At 42.4% G+C, this 24330-nt stretch overlaps 1 protein-coding gene across 1 annotated transcript in view; it reads left to right on the top strand.

The window, feature by feature from the left end:
- ME3 (malic enzyme 3) overlaps positions 1–24330 on the top strand; it is a 117850-nt gene that overhangs the window by 79875 nt on the left and 13645 nt on the right. The window contains exons 4-7 of the mRNA XM_058825039.1: positions 2647–2722; positions 6375–6536; positions 9450–9553; positions 20817–20926. Coding sequence (XP_058681022.1) covers positions 2647–2722; positions 6375–6536; positions 9450–9553; positions 20817–20926 — 452 coding nt within the window. The remainder of the gene's footprint in view (positions 1–2646; positions 2723–6374; positions 6537–9449; positions 9554–20816; positions 20927–24330) is intronic.

The raw sequence follows: 24330 nt of genomic DNA, 5'->3' as shown, positions 1-24330 counted from the left end.
CCAACTCACTACTACCAGGATCCCCTTCTGAATGCTTGAACACCTAATGGGAGGCCACAGAGCCTCAACCAGATTCAGGGACTTGCTTCAGCTGGTGCCTAAAGGCATTGGAAATGTAGGTGTTTTATTGAACCTGGGCCCTTGGCTCTCAGATTCAGCATGAGTAAAATACGAGGCTTGCTTAGATACATGCCCACTTCCTGATGTGTCTCTGAGAGAGGTCACTTTCCTCACTTTTCCCCATGGATCCTCATTTCTGCTCCTCCTGATGGTTTCCCTTGCAAAGCTGGTAGTGCCATTAGGGTGTTAGTCTAAAATAAACCATGTGATTTTGCCTGAAGTAAGGAGCAATTAGCATTGAATACATAATATTAAGGAAGGAAACACAAATTCTGGATGGCTGTTTCTTCGTGCTTAGTTCTCAGTCACCAACCAGGCTATCTAAGCCAAGGCAGTCTGATGGCAGCTGTGAGAGTCCTACTCCCAAGGAGCATAGAGAAAGTAGTCATCAAATTTTGGAAAACCCGAGCTGAACTCTCTCTGCTGGCAAATTCTGAGCAGGGATTGAAGACCAGACCACTTCCCTCCCAATTCAAGAGTCAGAATCAAGGGGCATTGGGTAGCTGCCCTCTCCACTTTCATGTGAAACAGCTCTCAGTTCCATTGGGCTGCATGACCTGCAGTGGGTAGACAGTTGGGTTCAGCTTCTGCTGTGAGCTCAAGATGTTTTTCAAAGGTTAAGTAGCTGGTGGACTCCCTTCAGTACTGAAGAGATGCGAATGTATGAGGCACACAGCTAAACACTTAATAGATGTCTTCATTATGTATGGAAAATGTTACCTTCAAACAATAGCATTCTTCCTAGCAGCATATCACAACCTGAAATATACACAGGGATGTTACTAATTTGCACTTTTAATTCCCAGTTAATGACTGCTTTCTAAACATAGATGGCAGCAGTACAGTACTCCCTTTTTATGAAGATTGACATCTGTGAATACTGCCTTTGAGGCAAGCCATGTGTATGTGATTAGTTCATTGGTTATTGGCACAGTGTTAAAGAATTACACTGAATAAATGAAATGTTATTTTCCTTTTTGCCTTTCTGATCCGTCTGTGTGATTGTGACTTGATCAGTGTTGAAGTCAGCACTTTTATTTTTCTTCTTTTCGAAGTAAAGGGCATTTTCATTAGGAATCCCACAGCTGACTGTGGGAAGATATCTGTCCCCTAGAAGAGTCATGTGAGATAAGCCCTTGCCAGAGTGAGTAGCCCAATTACGTTTGATTATCCATCACTCATGTGGCCTTACAATGGAAGTTGTTTTCAAGCTTCTTCTCCCTAATGTTTCACATTAGAAGCCCAAACCGTGACCGGATCTGAACTTTCTGGGGCGGAGCAATAGTTGAGAGATGTAAGCAACAAAAATCCATTTTTCCAACTGTTACTAATTGCTGGCACAACTCCTGCTTTTGTGAGCAGATAACAAGGCAAGGAAAATGGCTGCATCCTTCTGCCAAGGGGAGTCCTCAAGTTAGAACCTTTGATTTGCACTGATTAGATGGCACTGTGAGCAATGTAAGCAATTTTCCCTGACATAGGTATAGAGGACAGGTTGCTTCTTTTGAGGTCAGTACAGCCTAAAAGGAACTTCAGCAAAATCCCAGAGTATCAGAGCAGAGATCAGTCAATGTAAATAATATTGTCCTGGGTATTGAAAGAATCCCTGCTATAGATACTCTTTTTGATAACAACAGCAGAGAGGCAAAAAAAAAAAAAGAAGAAGCCACAAATCTAAAACATGTTTCAAAAACAATCTCTTCCAGATCCTAATTTTATTTAAAAAGAAGGCACTTTTGTTTAAACCCTGAAGACCTTTGCATTGAGAAGTGATTAACCTTACTGCAATCAGCTATGTTATTTTCTATATAAACAATTCACTCTGAAGTTACACCCAAACATTTGATTTGCTGTTTCACTTCTCATAATTTTTCATGATTTTCACTTGGTGCATGTCAAAATCTGGGATCAGATATTAATGGGGAAAAAAGAAACACTGTCACAAGGGCAGGTTTGGCTTGATCAAAGCAAATGTCATGGCAGATATTGATCCAGTTGGATTGGAGTTCTGTGAACTAGAGAGGTGACCCAAAACATATAGCTCTGCAGTAGCCATCCCCATCATTGACCCTGGGAGCTGGGTGAGAAGGTTCATGCATTCACTGTCTGGATGGCCAGGAGCTATAAGCTCCTCAGGAAAGAATGAGTAACAAGGCTTATGGTAAGACCATCAGCCTCCACTGCATTTATCAAAATTGTTTTAACTAGAAGACTCTTCTGCACTAAGGCAGAGTTTGCTCCTTGAAGCAAAGATGTTTCACAGGTGTAAAATGTTCAACACTGGTGGCTGCTCAATGAAGTTGCCATTAAGGATGTTGAGCCTTTTGGTTTGAAAATGAGAATTTTCCTTGCTATTAGCAGTCTCTGGAGGTCTCATTTTTGTGTCAGTGAGTTGCCTGGTTTTGTACTCAGCAGCTTACATCCCTCCATTTTCAAGCTCACCTGTTTTCTTTTATCTTGGAGTTACTAGTTTTATTACAAGGCTTATTTTTCTTCTCTTTCTTTCCTTTTCTTTTCCTCTCTTAGGGGATTGTTTATCACCATCCATGACAGAGGCCATATTGCAACAATGCTAAACTCTTGGCCTGAAGAAAATGTTAAGGTATGTAGCATGTCTTCTGTGGACTGGGAAATTACAGGCAGTTTGGTGCAAAATTTAGTGGAACTGCTTGGCATCATTTACAGAACTGGCTGTATAAAAGGACAAGCAAAGAATGCTTTTCTTCCTCAGACAATTTTCAGGCTGAACTTCAGTTTCAATTTCCAGTCAAGCTGGGACTTCAGAGACTCTATCATGTATGTATGCAGTCAAGAACGACTTTTTCAGAGGTAGCAGGATCATGGTCAGTGAAAAAAAAATGTGCATATTAATAAAAGTGTACAGAATAGGGGCCCTAGTGAAAAAGCAAGGTATGTGTATTGAAGAATTGTGTGGCTAACTTGTACCAAAGCTCTTTACAATATCTCTGTAATTAACACGCTTGTAGGACTCCTTCCCAAGTCCAGTGAGTCATGCAGCATCAAGAACACTGGCAACCCTGCAAATCATGTTTGATATCCAGCAGCTGAAAATATTACTGACACCCCACCCAAAAAGTGTTCTTGTGAAGTGTTTTTCACTAGAGCTCGGGGCTGGGCAAGTCCCTGGCATGAAATGAAGTCAACACTTAAGACAGGTTTTGCCAGTCACCTCACTTTATTCTATCAGTCTGAAAGTACATCTTTCTGGGAATTTCCATGGCTGTTGACTGGGTTTTGGTTTCCTGTCAATCATCTGCTTCTTCCCAGAACAAAGGTTTGGCAGCTGAGAAAATCTTGCAAGCATTTTCAATTTCTAAGGGGGAAAAAAATGGAAATTTAACATATTTTCAGAAAAAGTGATCACAGTCATACAAACTAGTGTTTGGAACCATGGAGAAGAGAGGCAGGCTAGGTATTTTGCCCTTGTTCTGTCCAACAAACTCAGTATTTCCATTTGTTTCCAACTCAGAACTGTGAGCAGAATTCATTATGGCTAATAGAAATGTTTTTGCAGATGGGGAAACTGGCACGGAAAGATTAGAGGCTGTTGCTGAAACAGCCCCTCTGGCACCCAAAACAGACCATAGGAGAGGCAATGGTCCATGAAAGAGATTCAGACTATCTGCTTTCCAGGTTTGCCAGACTACAAAGGCAGCTCATTTCAGCAGCACAGGTTCCCTGCGTCTTTGTGCACAGACTTCATTTCTGAACTGGAACACTCAAGATTTTGAGATAAGTAGGGAGGCACCTGGACTGTGCCTAAGTCCCTGGAGGGACCCAGTTTTGTTGGTTGTTTTTAAAGGCTGAACACCCCCCACTATTGAACACCACCCACTAAAGACAGTGCAGAAATACCTGGAGATGCTGCCCACATTTTGCTCATCGGATTTGGCTTATTAAGGCTTCATGGCAATAGTGCTTACCGTAGAAATGGGAAATCTGGGCCAAACCATGAATCCTCTGCCTGGAAGGTGTGGAAGGGTGCTGCTGCTCTGCTTAGCTTAGCAAAGCTTCAGCCAAGCTCTAATGAGCCACACCTTCAACCCTCCTGTCAAAGCTGGGCTGCCTTGAAAGAACCATAGTACCAGAAGCAGAACAAGTGAGAAGAAACCATTTCTGGTCATACTTACGTGGGAATGTGGGGGTTTTGTGTCTCTTCCAGGATGGCTAATGAATCCTGACATGAAGAAACATTGGATGAAGTGCTGGCCATCCTCAGGAGTGCCTTCCCATGACAATTTTCTCTCTGGTTCCTTAATCTTGTACTCTTTTCTTCACAATGGCCCAGCTAAAGCAAAAAGAATGCAAAGAATCATACAGGATGGGTGTCATCCTGGCAGCTATGAATTCAAGCCACTCAAAGTGAGGATTGTGAAGAAACATGTATTTTATTCCAAGACAAATGTGCTGCCATGCAAGCTAGTGCACTGGCCTTCCATCCTTCCTTGCCTCCCTTCATTCCTCCCTCTTTCTGTGGGATGCCTGCCCTGAAGTGCACTCAGGATCTTGAATCCCCACCAGGATTGCTGGTGTACAGGGCTGCTCAAAATCCTTCCCATGGAGTGTTTTCTGCTGGTTCACTCAATGTAGAGTATCAGTTCACCCTGTAAAGGCTGACCTTGTGCAATCAGTGCAGAAAACTGGGAATGTCAACAGCAGCTCTTGCCTCTCTGCATTGACTTGGCAGCTTGAAGATCAGTGTAGCACTCTGGATCACTCTGCTGGGCCACCTGCATGCTACTAAGGCACTGCAAACCTGCACTGGTTAACTGGGCGCAGCCTGAGTCCCAGAGTCATCTTAGTTAATATCAGCTGCCTAGTCTCATATTGTGAGTACTTCTGCAGTGCCAGTGAAGAGGGAGCTGAGCTTTTCAAAGAGAAATTCATCTGTTCCCAAACAGCTGCTGGAGAGAAGAAATGCCCTGTGGAGGTTTCTGTCTCTCCCCATCAGATGTCAAATGAGTTTAGAAACCATTTAGATGGCTGTCATAAACTGCACACCTAACCTTTATACAGTGACTTCACTAGAGTCATCAAGAAAATTTGTATCACAGATGAAAATAGAAAACAGGTTCCTAACTGTTAAACCTGTAGCCTCCTAGCCTCCTACCTTCAGGTAGAAGGATCTGCCTGCTCAACCAGAGATTAATGTCGTATTTGTTGAGTTCTGATCATATGAACATGAGCAAATAAAAACATTACTTTAACGTCCTTGTGTATCAGGTGCTCACAGAAACTGTGCTCTTTTTTTGGGGTGTTTTTCAAATCCAAAGAGCCACAAACAAATGTGAATCCAGTTCCTCCTCTCTTACCAATAGCAATACATTTCTCCCATGCTGTATTTTCTGTTCTGATTAATTTGTCAGTGTTGCCTTCAGGAGCTTTGGTAACTATAGAGTGCTGCAGCACATCCTAGGCTGAAGAATTTTTCTCTCTCTGATGGATATCTAAATGCTATTGAAAGGTTTTTAGGTTTGCCTGAGAACACTTATTTGGATGAAAGGGGATCAGTGCTCCAGAGAAATATTTTGATTCATTAGAACTTAATTTTGTTTTAATATTCTCTGCATAGATGGAATATTAACTCAATTTAATTTCAGGATAAACCTGTAGCAATGCATATGCTTGCTGCTTTCCCTATTCCCATTACTGCCTTTCAATCCCAACTGCATCCTCTGGGCGTGGTAGAGAAGTGAGCACACACCCAAAACCAGATGGAGCCCACCCAAAAAGAGACCTTCTCATTGCTGACACTTCACATTGACTCAAAAGGAAAAACAAATAGCAAAAAGTTCTAATATGTGTATAGTTTATGTTGAATAAGAAAGGACACTGAAATACGTTTCTTCCACAGATGCAGTACCTAAGCACACTTTATTCTTTCAGAAACAAAGATGAAAAAAATCAAGGCCAGATCTCATTTGTGATACTTCTTGTAGTACAGCTGGGGATGCACAAAAAGCCAGGCTGCTTGGGCTCTGTTACAGTGAATTGAAGTATTCTCCAGCAGAGCTGCTGTTGTCCCACACTGTGAGCTGCTTCCTGTTAACCACACTTTCTCTACCCCGAAAAATGAGCAGCCTCCTGTTGCTGACAGCTAATTAACATGCTGTCAGGGACAAGGAGCAAATATCCATTGCACAGTGCATCTGCAAAGTGGCATCAGTGTGGAAACAGTGGTTTTGCTTCTAGAGCCTTGGTAACCCCAAACAAGTGTCTTTTGATCTTCCTAGGCTATTGTGGTGACAGATGGAGAGAGGATTCTTGGTTTAGGAGACCTAGGAAGTTATGGCATGGGCATCCCAGTTGGAAAGCTCGCTTTGTACACAGCTTGTGGTGGAGTTAACCCACAACAATGCCTCCCTGTCCTGCTGGATGTTGGCACAGACAACGAGGTAAGACAATTTTTCATTAATCTGACATGGGGAATAAAGAATCAAGATTAGTGCTTAACTGGTGCCAGTTCCCTAAATGTGGAGACAAGACTGGAGACATCCAAAATGAGATGATGGCTAGACCAGCACTGCAGAAAAATGGGAAGGTTTAATTCTGGTTTGATGCATGAGAACCTTTTTTCCTTGTGGGGAACTGAAATAAGCACTAAATAGACTCATGGTCCCCTGAAATAAGCACTAAATAGACTCAATCTCAGAGTTACCAGCTGGAGCTGAAAGCTCAGCTCCGCCTTTCAGCATGGCAAGGTGAGTTGACAGGCTTCGTACAGGAGGTCCCAGAATGATTGTTCCTCTGGTAATTGTGAGGGAACAGGCAGATATTCATGTCTGTGTAGAGATGACTATATTCCAGAAATGGAGAATCCCTGGTGAGTGGTTTGGGAATGATTAATGTCACTGTTTTGTTAGATTACACATGTTACTGCACACAATAACCAAGCAAGAGGACTCCATCTGTTTGCAGATTCTTGCCTTATGACTCTGGCTCAGAAAGGCCAAAGTGAAACATTTCAGCAATGCCAGAATGGACATCTGTGAGGATGTCTTTTTAAAGTTAATATCCTATAGCGATTTGTGATGCCTTGGCTTGTCCATTTTTGTAAAATTTACTTGTGCTTCACATGACCCCAAACCAAACACACATTTCTTGAGGGAAATGAAAAATCTGGGGTATAAGAGCTTTGAGTTTGTGTATAAAGACAAATTAATGCTGACATTTTCAGACATGCTGATGCGCACTGGACAGCTAGATTTTCTACACCTCTTTCAGTCCTGCCCCAAGCTTCTCACATTGGACCCTTGAAAAGAATGAAAGAATGCAAAATCAGTGCCCATAACTGACATTTGAGAATCTCAATTACCTCTTTGGTCTCTGGCCCCAGGATTATGTTACCCCTTTAGCACAGCAGCCTGTAATGGACTTGTGGAATACAGGGTGTGCTCATTTCAGCCTGATTCATGGTATTTCCTGAAAAGGGAGAACTCTGAGTTTGGACCCACTGAGGCTAAAGCATGAATTGTGTCTCAGTCTCTCACTTACTGCAGTCTCCAGTCAATAGAGCATTGTACTTTATTTTGGATCCTTCATCTCTTCCTTGTCCTCCGTGCTGATCTGCACACCACCAGTGCTTTGTGCCTCCCAGCTGAAGCTTCTCCCAGAGGGACCTGGGTAAAAGTGCTCTTCCCATGAAAAGCACCTGACGGGCATGTCCATCTTGCTTCTGTCTCAGCTGACAGTGGGCACTAAAATCCAAACTGGCACCAGTGATTTTTAGGCCTCTGCAAGGGTCAGATGGCATCAGAAGAAGGGATTTAGAGAATCAGTCTTGGACCCTTTTTCCTCCACCCAAGATTAGATGTAATTTATGTCTTTAGGAACTTCTCTGTGATGGCAATTTCCACATCTGGGGTTAACATATAGAAGCTGCCGTTTTCCAGCAATATGAACAATGTATTTCCTCACCATATAAGTAATTTGTTTGCTTATTTATTTAATGGCATTCTCTTGCACATAAACCCAGATTAACTGAACTCTAAGCACATCCTAGGAGCATCCTGCCCCACAAGTAAACTTGTTTATCAGTGCATTAATAAGATACCTCTCATATGCATTCATCCTGTTTATCTCTGCCCATCAACATCTGGTGAGCCAAGTGTGACTGTTGCTAATACATGAACCTCAGGTAGAACTCTGTAAATACAGCCATTGTGTTATATTTTTAGCATCAGTTGCCAACTTATCCTCCTGACAATCTTTGTGTACACATAATACTTTGTGTACACTTTCAGCAAATCAGTCTCTTTTCAGAGCCTGGCATTTCTCAGCTTGTCTGTGGCAGAATTTTGTGCTCCGTGAACAGGGCCCAGACCACACAGTGCTGTAGGAGCAATCAGGGAAGTTATGCAAATGGGTCTCCTTTCTGCTTCGTGGCCCTGCAGAGCCCTAATGTATCGAACTCACAGGGAAACCTGTTTCATCTTTCCTTCGAAGGGAAACCAGCTGTGGCTGTAAAAACAGATCTGATATTAGCATACCTGCCAGTATTTAGGGCTATACGGCTGCAGGACAATAAATGTGAGATGGGTCATCCTCCCCTCATGTGGATAGTTGGGTTCCTGAAATTGGAAGGGGAGTTCCTTTGCAGTGACTCTCAGAAGTGTTGGCCTACCTGCCTCCTGCCAGTGTTTGTCCTGTAATTTCCGTGCTGACCCAATCCTTTTTAGGTGAGTTGTGGATGTTGACTTAACACCTTGGAGGAATGGCGTGAATTTATGTTCCTATTGAGAACCAAAATCTAAATTAACCTGTTGTATGAAAATACCTTGACTTTATACCTGCCAGATAATTGAGGTGAGTGCTAGGCAGATGCAGGGCTTGGGAACATTCTACCATGTGATTGTGGTCTGTGCTGTCACCCAGAAGGCCTAAATGGCAAATCATTTCAAGTTACATCAGAGGGTCTTCATTGCACAAAGCACTGTTAGGGGTCAACAGCTGTCCTGCCCTCAATGCAAAATTAAGAACTGAATGCACAGTGAACACCCCCACACAGGGTCAGTTTTATTCACTGAGAGTAAGCACTTTGGCAGAGAGCCTTTGGTAGAGATGTTCTGGGGATGCAGAGCTCCATTTCCTATGGCAGTCAAGAGCTGTTGCATCCCTCTGACTTTATTTATGCTAAAAGATAGGCCGCAGCTTCCTACAGAAACACTTCCTGCTTGGGAGGAGACGTGTGAGCTGGCATAGTAAGTAAAAGTAATATGACTTCATCAGACAAAAATTTTTGGTAGGCTGGGACATAAATCTCTGTCCGTCTGCAGAAGAGATGACAACAGAATTGCTTTGTGTCCTAGGCTCTCCTGAATGATCCACTGTATATTGGACTGAAACACAAGAGGGTTCGTGGGAAGCAGTACGACGAGCTGATGGATGAGTTTATGCAGGCAGTTACCAACAAGTAAGTGGGGTTATATACATGGCTCCTCCGGGCTGCTTCCATTTCAGAACAAATGTTGCAACTCCTGAAATAAACATCAGTATAATTGATCATCCAAGCAAAGGAAGGTCATTTCAATGCAAGTCTCCTGGGTGGTCTGCAAATGACTCTTTGTGCTTGAACACTCTGTGTCAAAAATATTTGTCTCCAGAGAACTGGAATGGGACTGACTATTTATAAGCATTTCCTATCCACATAGGCCAGAGGTGTCAAACATATGTCCTGTGGGCTGGATCTGGCCTCTGTCATGTATTTATGAACCTCATTCAGCATAGTCAGAACCTAAACTTTGGTTTGTTTACACTTTAGAGAGGAAGTTTCTAGCTCTTGCCATTGTGAAGGAAATCATCTAAATGGAAATGGCATGTTCCTTCACACTTAGTGGAGTATGCAGACTGCCTCTCTATGGCTTTGTCAAAAATAGGAATTTTCCTGCTGGCATTTAAGTCTGTGGAATGAGAAGGCCAGGATTATAAGCACTGTCCTTTTAAGTGTGGGACAGACCAGCTGCATACTTCCCTTCATACTCACTAACTGGGATAGAGGGTCTCTGATGTACCAGGAAGTTTAATATGGGAAGAGCAGAACTACACCTCAGCCCTGTGCACCTCTCTCTGAAAAATAAAAGAAAATGTATTAAACTCTCCATGACTATCCAAAGAGATTATCATAAGAAGGAATGTGAGCTCAAATGTTAAGGGAAAAAGACTCATATTTGGAAAACTTTTTTTGCCTTTCCTAAAACCACAGATGATACTGATAAGGAGCAGTAGAGGGCTGCAGCCTCTGCCTGATTGCCAAGCTGCTGCCTGTCTTCTCTTCCCAGGGAAGGAGCTATGTTTGACCCTCCCTCTGTGTCCAGGCAGCTGTATGTGTGTGTGCTCCTGCACAGAGGAGAGGGAGCAGGTGGTACATGTGTCACCACCTCACAGTTCCCTGCCTCCCTGGAGGCAGGAGGCACCATGAGCAGTGTCTGACACAGCACCTGCCCATCCACTGACAAGGATGGATTTGCACATGGTGGGACTGCCCTGCTGGCTGTGGTGGAGGAAATAGGGACAGAAATGCAGAGGACTATCCAGTCACAGCTGAACCTTCTTTATATTTGATAAAGAAGGTAAATTATTTGATAGGACAAAAGACATTTGATAAATGTCATTTGATTACATTGTAGTATTATGTTAGGTGCTTTGTGTATTATCTAGTGGGACAAAATTCTTAGAGGCTAGAAAGCTGGTAAAACACAACTAGGAAATCACAAGAGACAAGTAGAAACAATTTAAGAGTCATCAGGGTTGATTTGTGGGGGTTTTGTTTATTTTCATTTTAGTCACTAATTAATCCTTCAGGGAAACTCTATCCTGCTTTTTTTCTGGCCAGAAGACCATGGGGGTATTGCAGTGTTGGTGTTGATGATAGGATAGGAACAATAGAATGAGAAAGCAGATTATGGTCTCAGCCATCATAAATTTTGCTCTGAGATTTATGCTTGCGGTGTTAAATGCAAAGCTCCTTGCACCCACTAAAGACAATTTGCCTTTTCTGTGCTTGCTGTTGGAAAGGAAGGATTGGCTGTTATTTTCCTGTGTTTAGTTTACATGAGCTAATCTCCACATTGAAGGGAGAAGACCATGAAACAATGAACTCTTATCTTGGGAGGCTGTGAAGTCATGTCTAATGCTTTCATCCAAGTATTGGTAATCAAGTTCCTGGGGCCCCTGTCCCTGCTTTTCTATTTCCCTTAACCAGGATGAATTCCTTGAACACAGTAATGCCCCTGTAAGTTCTCAGCAAAGTGGGGCTGGGAAATTCTGCTTTGCACTTCTCCATTCACATCTGTAAAGTATTTGGAGATCCTAAAGTGAAAGGAGCCATTACCCTATATTATCATCCTGACCACCAGCATACTTTAAAGCATTGTTGGGGTGTGATCCTTATGCACTCTGGGCTAGTGAATAATCCTGCTATTAGCCTGGGTTTGGCAAACTCATATGAAGCAGGTTCATTTGGTCTCAAATTTCCACTGGAATGATTGGATTGAACCCAGTAGGAGCTCTTGCTTCTGTTACAAAAGGAAGTAGAAATTGTTCACAAGGTCAAGAACATGCTGCTTTATTGTAGCCTGCTTCCACTTTTGAGGCAACCTGTGAGTCTGAGCTGCTGCAATGTCTTATGCAAGTCTGTAATGTCACATGCAATTTCAGTTGCTTGGGGAGGAACCTTTTGGTTTTTTGCCACAAATCCCTTGCAATTTGGGGGTTTCCTTTTCATCTTGATATTCATGCAGAAATTCTGTCTGCTCCCTGAGGGTACTTAAGCTTCTCATGGAAACCATTTGTCAGTCCCTCTGCATGGGTACCTCCCACCCTGTCAAAGCACTGCTGGCTCAAGGGACATTTGTCACTGAAGTGGAATGTGTTGGAGCCCACAAAAAAGCCAAGGGAGTGAAGATTTAATCTTGTAATGGAATAATAATATCAACCAGATGTCAAATTTCTGCTGCTGGAGACCCATAGAGTCATAGAAAGGACTCCTGGTCTCATAGTACCCACCTAGTAGTGAAACAAGGCATGTGCCAGAGGCTTCAGAATTAGCAGTTCCAATATTTTGAAATAAAGTGTGGGCACCCTGGACAATTTTAGGAAGAAAAGCTTTTTCTGGAACAGCTGGATAAATGTTTGTGTTTTCCTGCTGCCTAAACCACCATTCATTACTCTTTCACCTAAAACACGTGAAACATGTAAAATGACTCAGCTCTTTAACAACAGCTCTAAGCTATGCCTTTTGCTCCTCTTGGGAAGCAACTACATGCAAAATTTGGCCCATTGAGCCTACCTGTGTCTGAATGAAGCAGCCTGACAAATTGCTGTTTTCTCACAGTGAGCAGCAATATGCTTCACATGGGAAAATGCACTGTGCTTCAGTTTTCCATCTGCTCAGTTACTGTGGCAAAAAGTCAGTCTTGCTCTTAACCTGGTACATCTCTCTAGGCTGAAATAAGTATTCACCTAAAGTGTCCAAGGATTATAATCGGAATAAACCACAGAGCTTCTGGGGCTTGAATATCTGATCAAATTATGCTTGTGTAGCTTTCATCATGCTCCAAGGGGCCAGACCTGTCCCAGAACTCCAGCCTCCATTTAGAGCTCTAGCCTCAGTCACTGGCTGGCAGATGTGGAATGTGCAGCCTGAGACTCTACGAGATGCAGTTCCCCACGCCAGCAAACCGTGTCACAGAAGCCTCATTAACCTGTCATAACTTCACTCCCCTTTTCTTTCCCATCAGTGCTTATTAACAGAGTGATCAGGGGAACAAGCTTTCTGTGTCATAAGGCAGAGCACAGGAGGCATCAGGAGATCAAGTGTTCAGTTTCTCAGATGGGAAAAGAAAGATACCTCTGCTGAGTTTCTTTTCCCTTGTGAATGTTGCATACCTGATTTCTCTTTGCCTAATGCCTTCCCAGTACTTTTACTCACAAACACACCAAGTCAGGTCTTACGTGCTCTTCAACAATCACAACCCACCTCTGTTTCAGCAGTTCTTGAGGATCATGGATCACAAATTCACCAGCACTTTCCAAAAACAAAATCACCAGTACAGGTACACCGCCATTTTTCTTCACATGCTCTGGTTAACGTGGCTAATTGATCCTGAAAGATTAGACTTTATTTTCTAGGCACCAGTATCTAGGCAGTGATGGGCTTCAAAAAAGCCTTCACTTGTACTGCTAACACTCAAAGTCACTCCCTAGCATCTGTGTGTCTGTTAGGAGGCCTGCACACCATCACTGGTGCCTGGGCATCATGTAGACCAGATCCATCCCTCATGGAATACAAGGTGGATACTCTCCTTGCCCATCTGTCCCAGTTACCATGGCCAGATGGACTCTGACAGCATTCATGAGGGAGAAGTGATGAAGATGGGAAGAGCCACCCCAGCTGTGCACTGTCCTGGCTTGATGTGAGATAAGATCATCAGCTGGCATCTGTAATCTGCTTTAAGACGTTGGATGATATTTTAAGTCAAGGAACAATATTTAGGTTTCATTAGCTTGATTTTCTGCTACTGAAGAATGACTGAGCTCCAGATGTGCTGCTAGGGATCACTGCGGCTTTTGTTACCATGAATTCAAAGCCTTTGGGTAACCCAGTTACAGATGTCACAAAGCCCTCTGCTCTGGGCTTTTATCTGGGCTTTTCCACCTACGCCAGATGAACCACAGCAGTTTCAGTAAGATGCAGCTGGAGAAGCTCTGTTTGTGCAGAAGGTACAGGGTGAGATTCTCTCTGCTCCTTGCTGTGTGCTAGAGGGTAGCTCAAGGCTACATCTGAGGGTCAGCACTAATATGGTTGCATCTCCTGCTTTTGGCCTGCTCCTGAGAAGCCTTGTATCTCCAGCTGCAGTGCTTCCTCTTGCCAACTGCAAGCAGAATGGTGTCATTTTGCATAAAAGCAGTAGAATGCTCAAAGCAGCCATTAGTGCTGGTCTTAGTGCTTCAATGTCACAAGATTGGATGTGCAAGATAGTTGTTTGGAGGTTTTTCCTTAAACAGAATACTATGAAAGTTGACTGTGAACTTCCAAGATTCTTTTTTCCCCAAGAACTTGGTAATCTATCTTAATTTCATTTTGCCCCTTATGCTGTTTCTAACAGTAGCTCATAGCAGATGCCCTGGCATATGACTAAGAACAGCAATCCTTCAGCACATCCCCCAGTTTCCAAAATGTACAATTCTGGGTTTTCCTGATATGTTTGTGCTTCAAGGGGTGCTTTAATTGACACAGCACCCCCTGAATCCACAGCAGGCTCTGTGCCTCAGAGCATGGTGCCTATGTTTATGTTGGCAGAAGCCCAGTGAGACTCCTGCCCAAAGTTAGAAATGATCTGTAGCCTAAGATGATGGTGAGGCAGGCAGTGGGTCCCATTGGGTTTGTGATGCAGCTCCCTGGCATGGGATTTCTTAACCCAGGACCCAGAGTTCCTAAGTTTGTATTGGCTCCAAGGTATCCCTGGAGCCTCCTCTCTTCCAGGCTGAACAACCCCAGCACTCTCAGCCTGTCTTCAGTAGGAGAGATGCTCCAGTCCTTTGATAATCTTCACAGCCTCCTGTGGACCCACTCCAACAGGTCCACATTCTTCTTGTGTTGGAGTCCCCAGAGCTGGATGCTGGATCCAGGTGGGGTCTCAGGAGGGACAGAATCCCCTCCCTTGCCCTGCTGCCCACATTCCTTTGGCTGCAGCCCAGGACACAGTTGGCTTTCTGAATATGGGAGCATATTCAGTTCTCCATCCAGCAATATCCCCAGGTCCTTCTCCACAGGGCTGCTCCCAGCTGGCTCTGAGGAGGTGCCTGACCAAACTGTGGCCTGTGGCCAGGAATTGTGTGGCACAGTACTGCTGGGCTGATGAGAAGCCTGACAAGTATCATAGTAACAATTGAATGCTAAGATTGGCTTCAGGACCGCAGAGAGACTCAGGTTCTAGTCTTGTTTGACTTGCTTGAGTGGACTTTGTTTTTCCAATTTTAAATGCTGAGCACTTGCCAAGCATGATATTTTTCTGATGATGGGCTTCTTTACAGATAACTACATTTTTCTTGGAAATCAGAATTTGGTTGCTGGTGTTTCAAGCAGCAATAAGAAGATGACAAGGACAAGGACAATTTGTTTCTTCTCTGCCTGGTTTTATCTAAGACTGTGGAAAGGAGTTGAAGCTCCTCAAAGCGGATTCCTTGCATCATGAATGGCTGAAAACAGTGCTGTAAAGTTTTAAATTCAGACAAGGACTGGAACTTCTTTCTTACAATTCTTTCCATAAAGGAACAGGATCTTCTTGCAAATACTTTTTTTTTTTTTTTTTTTTTTTTTTTTTGCATGCATGCATGTAAGAATGTATTATATTCCCTCTTCATTGTCAAAAAAAAAACCCTTTTGATACTGGTCAGCAAAGGCACTGCACAGGTCCTCAGGCCACCCTTGAAGTTCTGACTTGGGCAGTTTTGGTCAGATGCTTCTCAAATGGTAACTGCTGCCTCATTAATTTTTTCCTCTCTGACCTCATGGCTTATAATGAGTCTGAATGAACTCAAAGAGGTACATACAAAAGAGGATGAAAGAGGAAATTGCATATTGAGATTGTTTAGGCAACTGAGAAGTCTCTTGAATAATGAATCTAAAAGCAATGTAATCATTGCTGCTTTTCTGGGATTCATGGTCTTTTGTTCCACATTTTTGTTCCTCCACTTGTTCCAGGTGGTCATCCAAGGGAAATGTGTACCATTCTCTGCAGGGGATACAGACTTTGCTGAGAGCATCTTTTCTTTTGGCACAGCCATGGGGTTATGTGTAGATCTAGGTGGATAGTAACAGTACCAGAGCAACAATGCAGCCATAAACAAAGCATGAATCCTATGTTTGTGGGTTTCCCAGGAAAAGGGATCAATTCTTAATACATATTTTCAGGTGATAATTTTTACAAAAGGCTTATTATATTATATGTGTTTAACATCATCTCGAGTCATCCTTCATTAGGGTGACAGTTTGTACTATTATTTTAATCAATAGTGTATTGTTTTATTGGAAGTACTGTTTGTACAAGATTTTCCAGGCAAAGGCTGGAGATTGGACTAAAATGAGTGTATGGGATCATTCTATAAAGCATTTCCCAGCGAGGCTATTTTCACAAGAAGATTTTTGCAAGATATGAGAGCCAGAATTTGGGTCATAATTATTTGTGGCACAAAACCATGAAATAAGCAAACTAATAAGACAGCAATATAATCTTTGCCTGAAAGACTGGTGAATATTTTTGGAAGAGCAAGAATGGACAAAGTGTATCTTTTTGTTTCCAATTCTATAAAATGGGTAAATTAATTCCAGAGGTGGCAAAGAACAGAATCCCCCAGATGGTGGTGTGGCAGCCAACAGGAGACATGGTGACAGTATTAAATAATGCCTCTTGCAGTGCAACCAGTTACAAGTTTCAGCATGTCTGAATTTTTTCAAAAACACCTCTGTCCAAGGGTCCTTCTTGACAGCCTACAGATGTAAGAATGACTCATGCTGAGGGGAAAGCTCCAGTTCCACAAGGAGACATAGAACTGCAGAGATCCCACAACATGCAAACTGCAGTGTGCTCAAGAGGAATGGCAACACTTTGAGCCCAAAACCATTCAAAAATGCAACTTTCCCTTTTTTGAAAGGGAGATAAAGAACTGAGAAATGGGAGAAACCACACTGGCCGTGGCACTTGCTCGGTTTCTATGTACCTTGTCGGTCTGAAATCCAGATAGTGTACATTTAAGCTTTCCTTTTAGATAAAGGCAGTCAGATCCTGGCTGTTTAACTACTCATGTCCCATGCCAAGAAGATCATCAAATGCTCTAGAGAAGATGAATCATTGACAGTCAGGATGGGATTGCTGGAGAGAGCCAACCTTAGCTGGCTGTGCCTTTCCTGGACTGGAAAACATTCAGTCCTGATGTGACCTGCTGATCTGCTTCCAAATCTCCTTCAGGGCTCTCAGCTGAAAGTTAGGAGATGAGTCACATGGATCAGTGGAAGAATCTATGAGAACTGACAACAAGCCAAGCAGGCTGACCTCAAGAGTCTCTTCCTATCACAGCAGTTTTGAATATCTCTCTGCAGGGCCAGCATCAATTCTTGCTTCAAATTTAAGAATATTTAGATGTCTTGGAAGGGATCTTCAGAAATCCTTGTTCAAATACTCACTTTATGAACACTTTTTCTATTAAAAGGCATCCTGCACCTGCAGACAGCAAATATGTGAGTACTAACTGGGACTGCATTCATATCAGATGTCTCATATTAAACAGAACAGAAGGTTCAACAAAATCCTCACTAAAAATTATTCCTCTGAAGGAATTCATTAATTTTGATTTCTTAGTGGGAAATACAGTGTTTCCAATTAAACACAATTTTGCAAAATCAGTTTTCGTTTTAAAACACTATGATGGGGGGAAACTGGCCAGTGTAATTCACTTCATTAAGTACTTCTGTGCTTGCTGACAGGGGACCACTTGGTTTCTGCAGACATCAACAAAGAAATTGCAAACATTGAAGGGCAGCATAGTATTGCAGTGAAAGGGTGATAAGCCAGTGACCTAAGGTGCATGACATATATTTATATATTTAAGATGCTCCCAACCAGATCTTCCCAACTGTGATAATTAGATAATATTAGATTACTTCTCCTATTTAGATGTCTAAAGTTATATATCTAAATTTAGGTTGTTCATCTTAGTCTGCCTTCATAGACACTCTGAAGAAAGAGGCATCTCCAGAGATGTTATCTACTTCCATTTTTCACTCAGACTAGTTGAAAGAAGTTGCTCTGGATATGCCCTTTCTCTCCATGGTCTGAGAGGGCAGTCAGATTTGTCCAGCTGGGCAATACACAGCTGGGCATTACACAACCACCTTTTAGTTATGTAAAGGCAGTAAAAGAAATCCCATTCTGCACTGCATTTTATTGGCTGGATTCCAATACATGTAGCAGCTCTCAGGACACCCTTTTCCTTTGCTGTACCAAGTATTCTCCACCTTCTTACCTGAGCTGGACCTTTTCTTAGCATTGTTGCATATTAAAGGACTTCTGTGCTCCAGTCCCAAGTTGGCTACATTTTACTTTTGGGTGCAACCCGAACATTCTTTGTAGAAAGCTCTTAATTCCTTTGGGATGAAAAGAATTACACAAGTATTGAGATGCTGGCTGTAGGGGATAGTAGAACTGACTCATAATGTTGATGTTCACAAAGATCTTACTGCACGTGGCCCCAGCAGCTGGTTTGTTCAAACTCCTTGTTAAGTTCCTCCTTAACCTGCTCTGGTCACCCTTGGATGGAGCACAGCATGCAGCTGCCAAAGTACCACTAGAAAAGGGCAGCAAGATCAACTGGCAGATTTCTAATTTCAGTGACTTTGGGTAGCACAAGTTCTTTAAATTTCTCTCAAAACTTCAGTAAGGTGAGTAGCCCTTGAGGACAAAGATCATGATCTGAGATTCCCATCTTTAGCTGTGAATCCTAAATACTTGGTTCTTTCATTTAAAGCATCCAGTCATGGGGTCTTACCATGACCAATTTGTGTTCTTTATGAACGAAAACTTTAGTTTTCACATTATTCAAAGGCCCACATAAGCTCAAAAATGGAGTTCATACTTCAAAAAGCTCAGTAAATGTGTGGCACTGAAAAAGAAACCATCTTCAAAAAATACCTTAGTGAGGGGAGCATGCACTATAGCACTGTCCTGTCATACTGAGGGGCAGAAAGAGAAATGAAGTGTTCATGGGCTACCATTCTTCTTTTGTGCTCTGCTTAATAAAAAGAGATCAAAGATGAAAATAGAAGTAACTTGTGCACTGTCCCCTGCTGCAGACCACAAATGGGAAGTGAGGAAGGAGCTCACAGAGCTGGTCACATGTACATTAACGCTGGCTGAGGTCACTGATTTTGTTAAGCAAGTCAGTAATGTTACTTCCTCGGTGATGCCAATAAATAAGACTGGTGTTAGATAAATAGTTTCTATAGCAAATGAAGTTGCATAAAAATTTGCCAATTATTTGCTGTGAGATTTTGGCAGATGTTCTGGATGCTGTGTCACCTCCCTCTTAGCCGTATTTTCCTTACACATCCAAATGATGAATAAGAGAAACATCCATTAGTAAGCTGATCTTCAACCAGACCAGGTTGCTCAGAGCCCCATCTAACCCTTACCCTGAATGTTACCAGGGATGGGGCATCCACCACCTCTCTGACTGACTGTGTCAGTCTTTAAACACCCTCGCTAGAAAAAATATTTTCCTTACATCTAGTTTGAATTCACCCTCTTTTAGTTTAAAACTGTTACCAATTCCTGTTGCTACAGGCCCTACTAAAAGCTCTGTCCCCATTGTGGTCCTTTTCTAAAAGCAAACACAGAGAACGGGAAGCAAGTGTTAGAGCCAACACTTGTCCCTCTGTGAGACCAGGGGTTTATCAAGTGAGAGATTCTCAGGATGGAAAAATAAAGGAGCATAATGCATGTGCTTATCCTTGTCTCCTTACTGACAGATATCATTGAAATGGAAAATAATAATAATAAAAAATTCAAGGCCCTTCTAGGAGAGTCTGACTGCCCACACTGTGAGTGCCATGAAAAGGCTTTTTCATGACAGAAGCCTCAGTTCTCAAATGGAGAATGTTTTATCCAGTATCTGTTTCTACACTAAAGCGGGGCTGTTCTACCTCAGATTTCAGTGGCAAAGGAGGAAAATCTGAATAGAAGATATGTAAGATGATGCTATGTCTAACAAAGTGCAGCTATTTAGAGCTCCTTCACCTTCCTGCAGCCCAGAGGTTACTAATAGTTGCATTACTCATTCCCTGAGTTTCTCTCACTGCCCTATCACATTGATGTATGAAAAACAAGTAATTATGGCCCTTTTAGATTTTATTTGCAAAGCTTTTATGCAGTTTAAGAGTCATACAAACTTGCTGAATGTGTATACATGTGGACCAGTCTGAATACTACCCAATTTATAAACTGCACACTTCTTGAAATTACTGGAAATTAGTGGACAATTATGGAAAGTTTGCAATTATTTCCTGCCTTTTCACTCTACAGGTCACTAGCTGTCATTGCCTGCTGGTTTCCTGCTAAACAACTCAGTGGAGAAAAACATTTCTAACGCACAGAAGTGTGGATGTGAAATCACACCTTGAACCACTCAGTCCCACCGTGAAACACTCACTCCATGGGATCCTACAAGCAGATTTTTTTCTCGTTTCTTGGCCACCTTCAGTTGAAGTGGGCCCCTGGTGGTGTTCCTTTAACTGTTGTCCCTTTGCAGTCAGATTTGCTGTGATGCAGTGTGGCAGCTGTTATCCTTTGCTTTGAGAAGCTCCTCTGCAAATTCACCATTGAAAATTTCTCATACCAAAAGCCCAAAGATGTATGTACATATAGGTATATAAGTACACATATTAAGAAGCCCCTTGAATTATGAATGCAATTTAATCCTGGTGTCCTAGTGACTCCACATTTCTCAGTGTGTGGACCTTGGGATGGGTGTGATCCTGTATGCTGTTGCTATGCTGCATTTCTGTTGTGATACTTTTATTTCTGCACTACAGTGTCTACTACATTGCCTTGGTTACAGGTGTGTATCTTGTCCTATGTTGTATAAATATATTTATCCATTTTAAATTGCCCTTTAACTTGCAGGTATGGCATGAATTGTCTGATCCAGTTTGAAGATTTTGCCAATGCTAATGCTTTTCGTCTCCTCAATAAATACCGCAACAGATACTGTACATTCAATGATGATATTCAGGGTGAGTACTGCTAGGAAAATCAAATTTAACCTTCACCTTGTCATGAGAGGCGGTGGTTAATATCACAAGACTGTTTATTATACAGTAGTCAGATGTCTGACAAATTTTAGAGTTTATACAGAAGCATTTAAAATATAAACAAAAGCTCAGCCATCTGAGTTGAAAAGTGAGTCTCCATTGTTTTTAGGAGTTTAGCTGTTCATTGAAGAAATATTCAAGGGAGAAAATGGATCATACGCTTTAGATTATGCAGGTAACTTAGAGAGTTCCATTAATTTTCTATAATTTAGCTAAAACAATGATGACGTTTCGACAGTTATGCAAGGCTTTCCGTTTTCATGAGCCAGGTGGTGATTAGCTGATCCTGGCATTTTCCCTCTATTGTTAAACTCTTTACTACATGCACAAAAATAAAGGTAAACAGCTTCTTTCCTCTCTGTGGATGCTAACTCTGCAGTAATCTGAGAACAGATCTGTTCTCCCCTAGCGTGCTTAACATAACTCTTCCAGTGTCACAGAGAAGTGACAGCAGCAAAGCTGGGGTTATAGCAAACAGGTCTCCAAGCCCTGAGAGGCTCAGCAGTCAGCAGGATTGCTCAGTGCCCACAGGGATGCACTCTGCATCCCAGTCTGATGCTGACTTTGCTTTAAACCTTCGGAAGGGCTGTTTGCCCATTTGACAGGGACGAGATCTTCCCAATTGTCTACAAACAACCAGTTCTCCTCTGAGTCCCTTCATCTTTTCTTTTGTCTAGTCCTGCTTGAAACATGCAGAAATTTCCAATGTTTGATTTAATTATTTGCAGTCAGTTGGGCTCATCCTCACTTGTACTTGAAAGAGACTGAAAGAAACATCAGTGTTATTTTTCACACAATGCTGGTTCTTTTGTGAGCAAACTTTCCAGTGCTGTTTCTGCATCTGCTGCTTATCTAACAATATTTGGCAATGTGTATAGCAGCTTCTTCCTGTCTGACACAAGGAGTAAGATCCTGGTTTGGGGAAATGTGGTTGGTGTAGTGGGATGCATGGACCTCCTCAAAGACATTTTCATGAAGAGGGTTTAGAAGCACACAAGCTAAAGGCATTTCAGGGAATGGCACATGGATACTCCTGTACAAGGAGACTCACCAGGTGTTCTTGCCACCCCCTCTCTCTTCCAGTGAAGAAAGAAGCACAGGAAGAGAAAACCCAGGAGGCACATTTTTGAATTGAAGTATTGAAAGGGGGAACCGAGCACTCAGACTTTTATGAAGATGGGCAGGTGAAGGCCATAATAAGAAGCCAATGTTGTACAGATTTCTTTTGGATTAGTTGCTCTCTCTGAAAGTGGAAGGGGACTCAGCAGTCAAAAAGAGGCCAGGTGCTGTGGCAAATCCCACATCAGGGTCCTGGATGTAGGTTTTCTTGGCAGAACTGGAGTGAATGGCAAAGGTGTCTTGGTGAGTTTGAAAGGTTTCTTCAATAACAGAAGAAAAAGAGAATATTAAAGCTAAACTGCATATTCTGAGTGGGAAGCAGCAGACTATTTTTTATTGTTTTCTTTTGGCTGTAGGTCATAGCTGAATGCCTCAGACAATTCCTGGTAGTGACTGCCCCAGAGCAGCAAACCAAATCCAGGGGGATGCTGGTATTGTCATAAAATGGACCTTATCTGATTCTGCCCAGTTAGATGCATGTCACAGTGCATAGGAGATGTCAAGTCCCCCAAAAATTCTTTGAACTCCTGCCTTTTGAAAGAGTAGGATTTTACCTCTTTATAATAAAACATGGTTATATTCTCAAATAAAGCATTTTGCTGGCACTGGTTTCTCAGTAGTAGATAATAAAGAAATCCTGCTGAACTTTTGCACAACAAGCAATGAGTTGAAGTAAGCAAGCACCTGTTTAGGCTTTTTTATGGAGCTGTCAGAAAGAAAAGGGAAATCCAAGCTAGGGTTGTAGTCAGAAATCTGTTTTGAGGACCTTTGGAATGCTGAAGCAACGTGGATCTACTCAGTTAACTCTGTCTTGGAGTCATGTCAGGGATAAAAGAGTTGAATCTGGGATGAGTAGTCTGATTTACCCACTCTAATCTATCCCTCTGTGTCCTCAGATGGTATGGAAAAGGTAGGAAGTGGCATTTTCTCACTTACACTCTCCTGTTCTTTGGGTTTACCTTAGACTCTCTCTTTTCTAATGTGATGATCTTTCATAACTCACCTACTTAAAAAAGTGTTAGACTTCAATGTAAGTGGTGTTTAAATGATTAATGAGAATTATACAAAGCCTTCTTAATACAGGCCTGATTAATTTTACTCAAGCAAGACAGGAACAGACCTTCTGAAACCTGAATTATTCCAACTTCTGAGCTGGCAATGTTTTAAGTATGTTGAATTAAAAACACATCTTAGGCACAAGCAGTGCAAGGTAGATGAGGCCTGAGCTATGGTATTAAACTCATTGACCATTGGTTTGTGGGACTCTGGATGCAGTGTGCCTACACATACACACCCAGGTGAGATGAGGAAAAAAGGTATAAATTGCTTCCCTTAAGATCCTTTAGGCCTCCCTGTTGCTGCCCCAGGGCCTACACAAAATGAAAAACAGTTTAAAATATTAATACCTACTTTTTTTAAACTTTTTTTTTTTGTCCTACAAATTACTGTATTTCCAAATCCATCCTAACCCCAGAAAATGAAGGTGACACAGACCCTTCCAGTTGGAGCCAGCCTGCTGATGCTGGGTGGGATGCCTGCCAAGTACCACCAACTGGGACGAGGTGATTGCTGATTCTGAAAGCCATCAGCCTGGGGTCTAGGCAGGAGCTGGCTCGCAGTGCCCGTGTGTGGGAGCTCCTATTGAGGGAGTGCTTCTCCTTCCTCTAAGGGGGTGATGACATCAGTCCTTTCCCAGCTCTGTCTGGGTTCATGCAAGGGGCAACAGCTTGAATTACAGCTCCAAGGGAGAAAATTGATTGTCACTTCTTCCTTTTTCCCACTAAAGTACAAGGGCAGGCTCTGAAGCACAGAAGATTAGAGGTACATGAGAAGGCTTTAGCTCCTGTTCTTTCTCTTCCTCCTCTAACTTTGCTCCACTTAGTTGTTCACAGTGTTAAACAGAAAGTAGACAACTTAAAAGTCTCACAAAGTTGTCAAGTCTGGTGAATCCTTGAAGCAGGCATCTCTGGATTCCTACTTCATACAAGAAATGACATAAAGCCATTGAAGGCATTAGTTTGGAAGGGTCCTCTGGACATCAGCTAGTCCTCACTCAAATAAAGGGTGATTTTAAACTTAGATCCAAGTTTTATATTATTTCAGGTTCCTCAGAGCCTTGTCCAGCCAAATACTTTGCAGTATATACAGGTTTCCCAATCTCTTTTCACTACCTGTTCCAAAGTTTTCTCATCTTTCCTGTGTGTCTT

The sequence above is a fragment of the Ammospiza caudacuta genome, chromosome 2, assembly GCF_027887145.1.
Source record: "Ammospiza caudacuta isolate bAmmCau1 chromosome 2, bAmmCau1.pri, whole genome shotgun sequence".
Taxonomy (NCBI): domain Eukaryota; kingdom Metazoa; phylum Chordata; class Aves; order Passeriformes; family Passerellidae; genus Ammospiza; species Ammospiza caudacuta.
The sequence above is the reverse complement of the archived record's forward strand: the minus strand, read 5'-3'. Positions and strand labels throughout refer to the sequence as shown.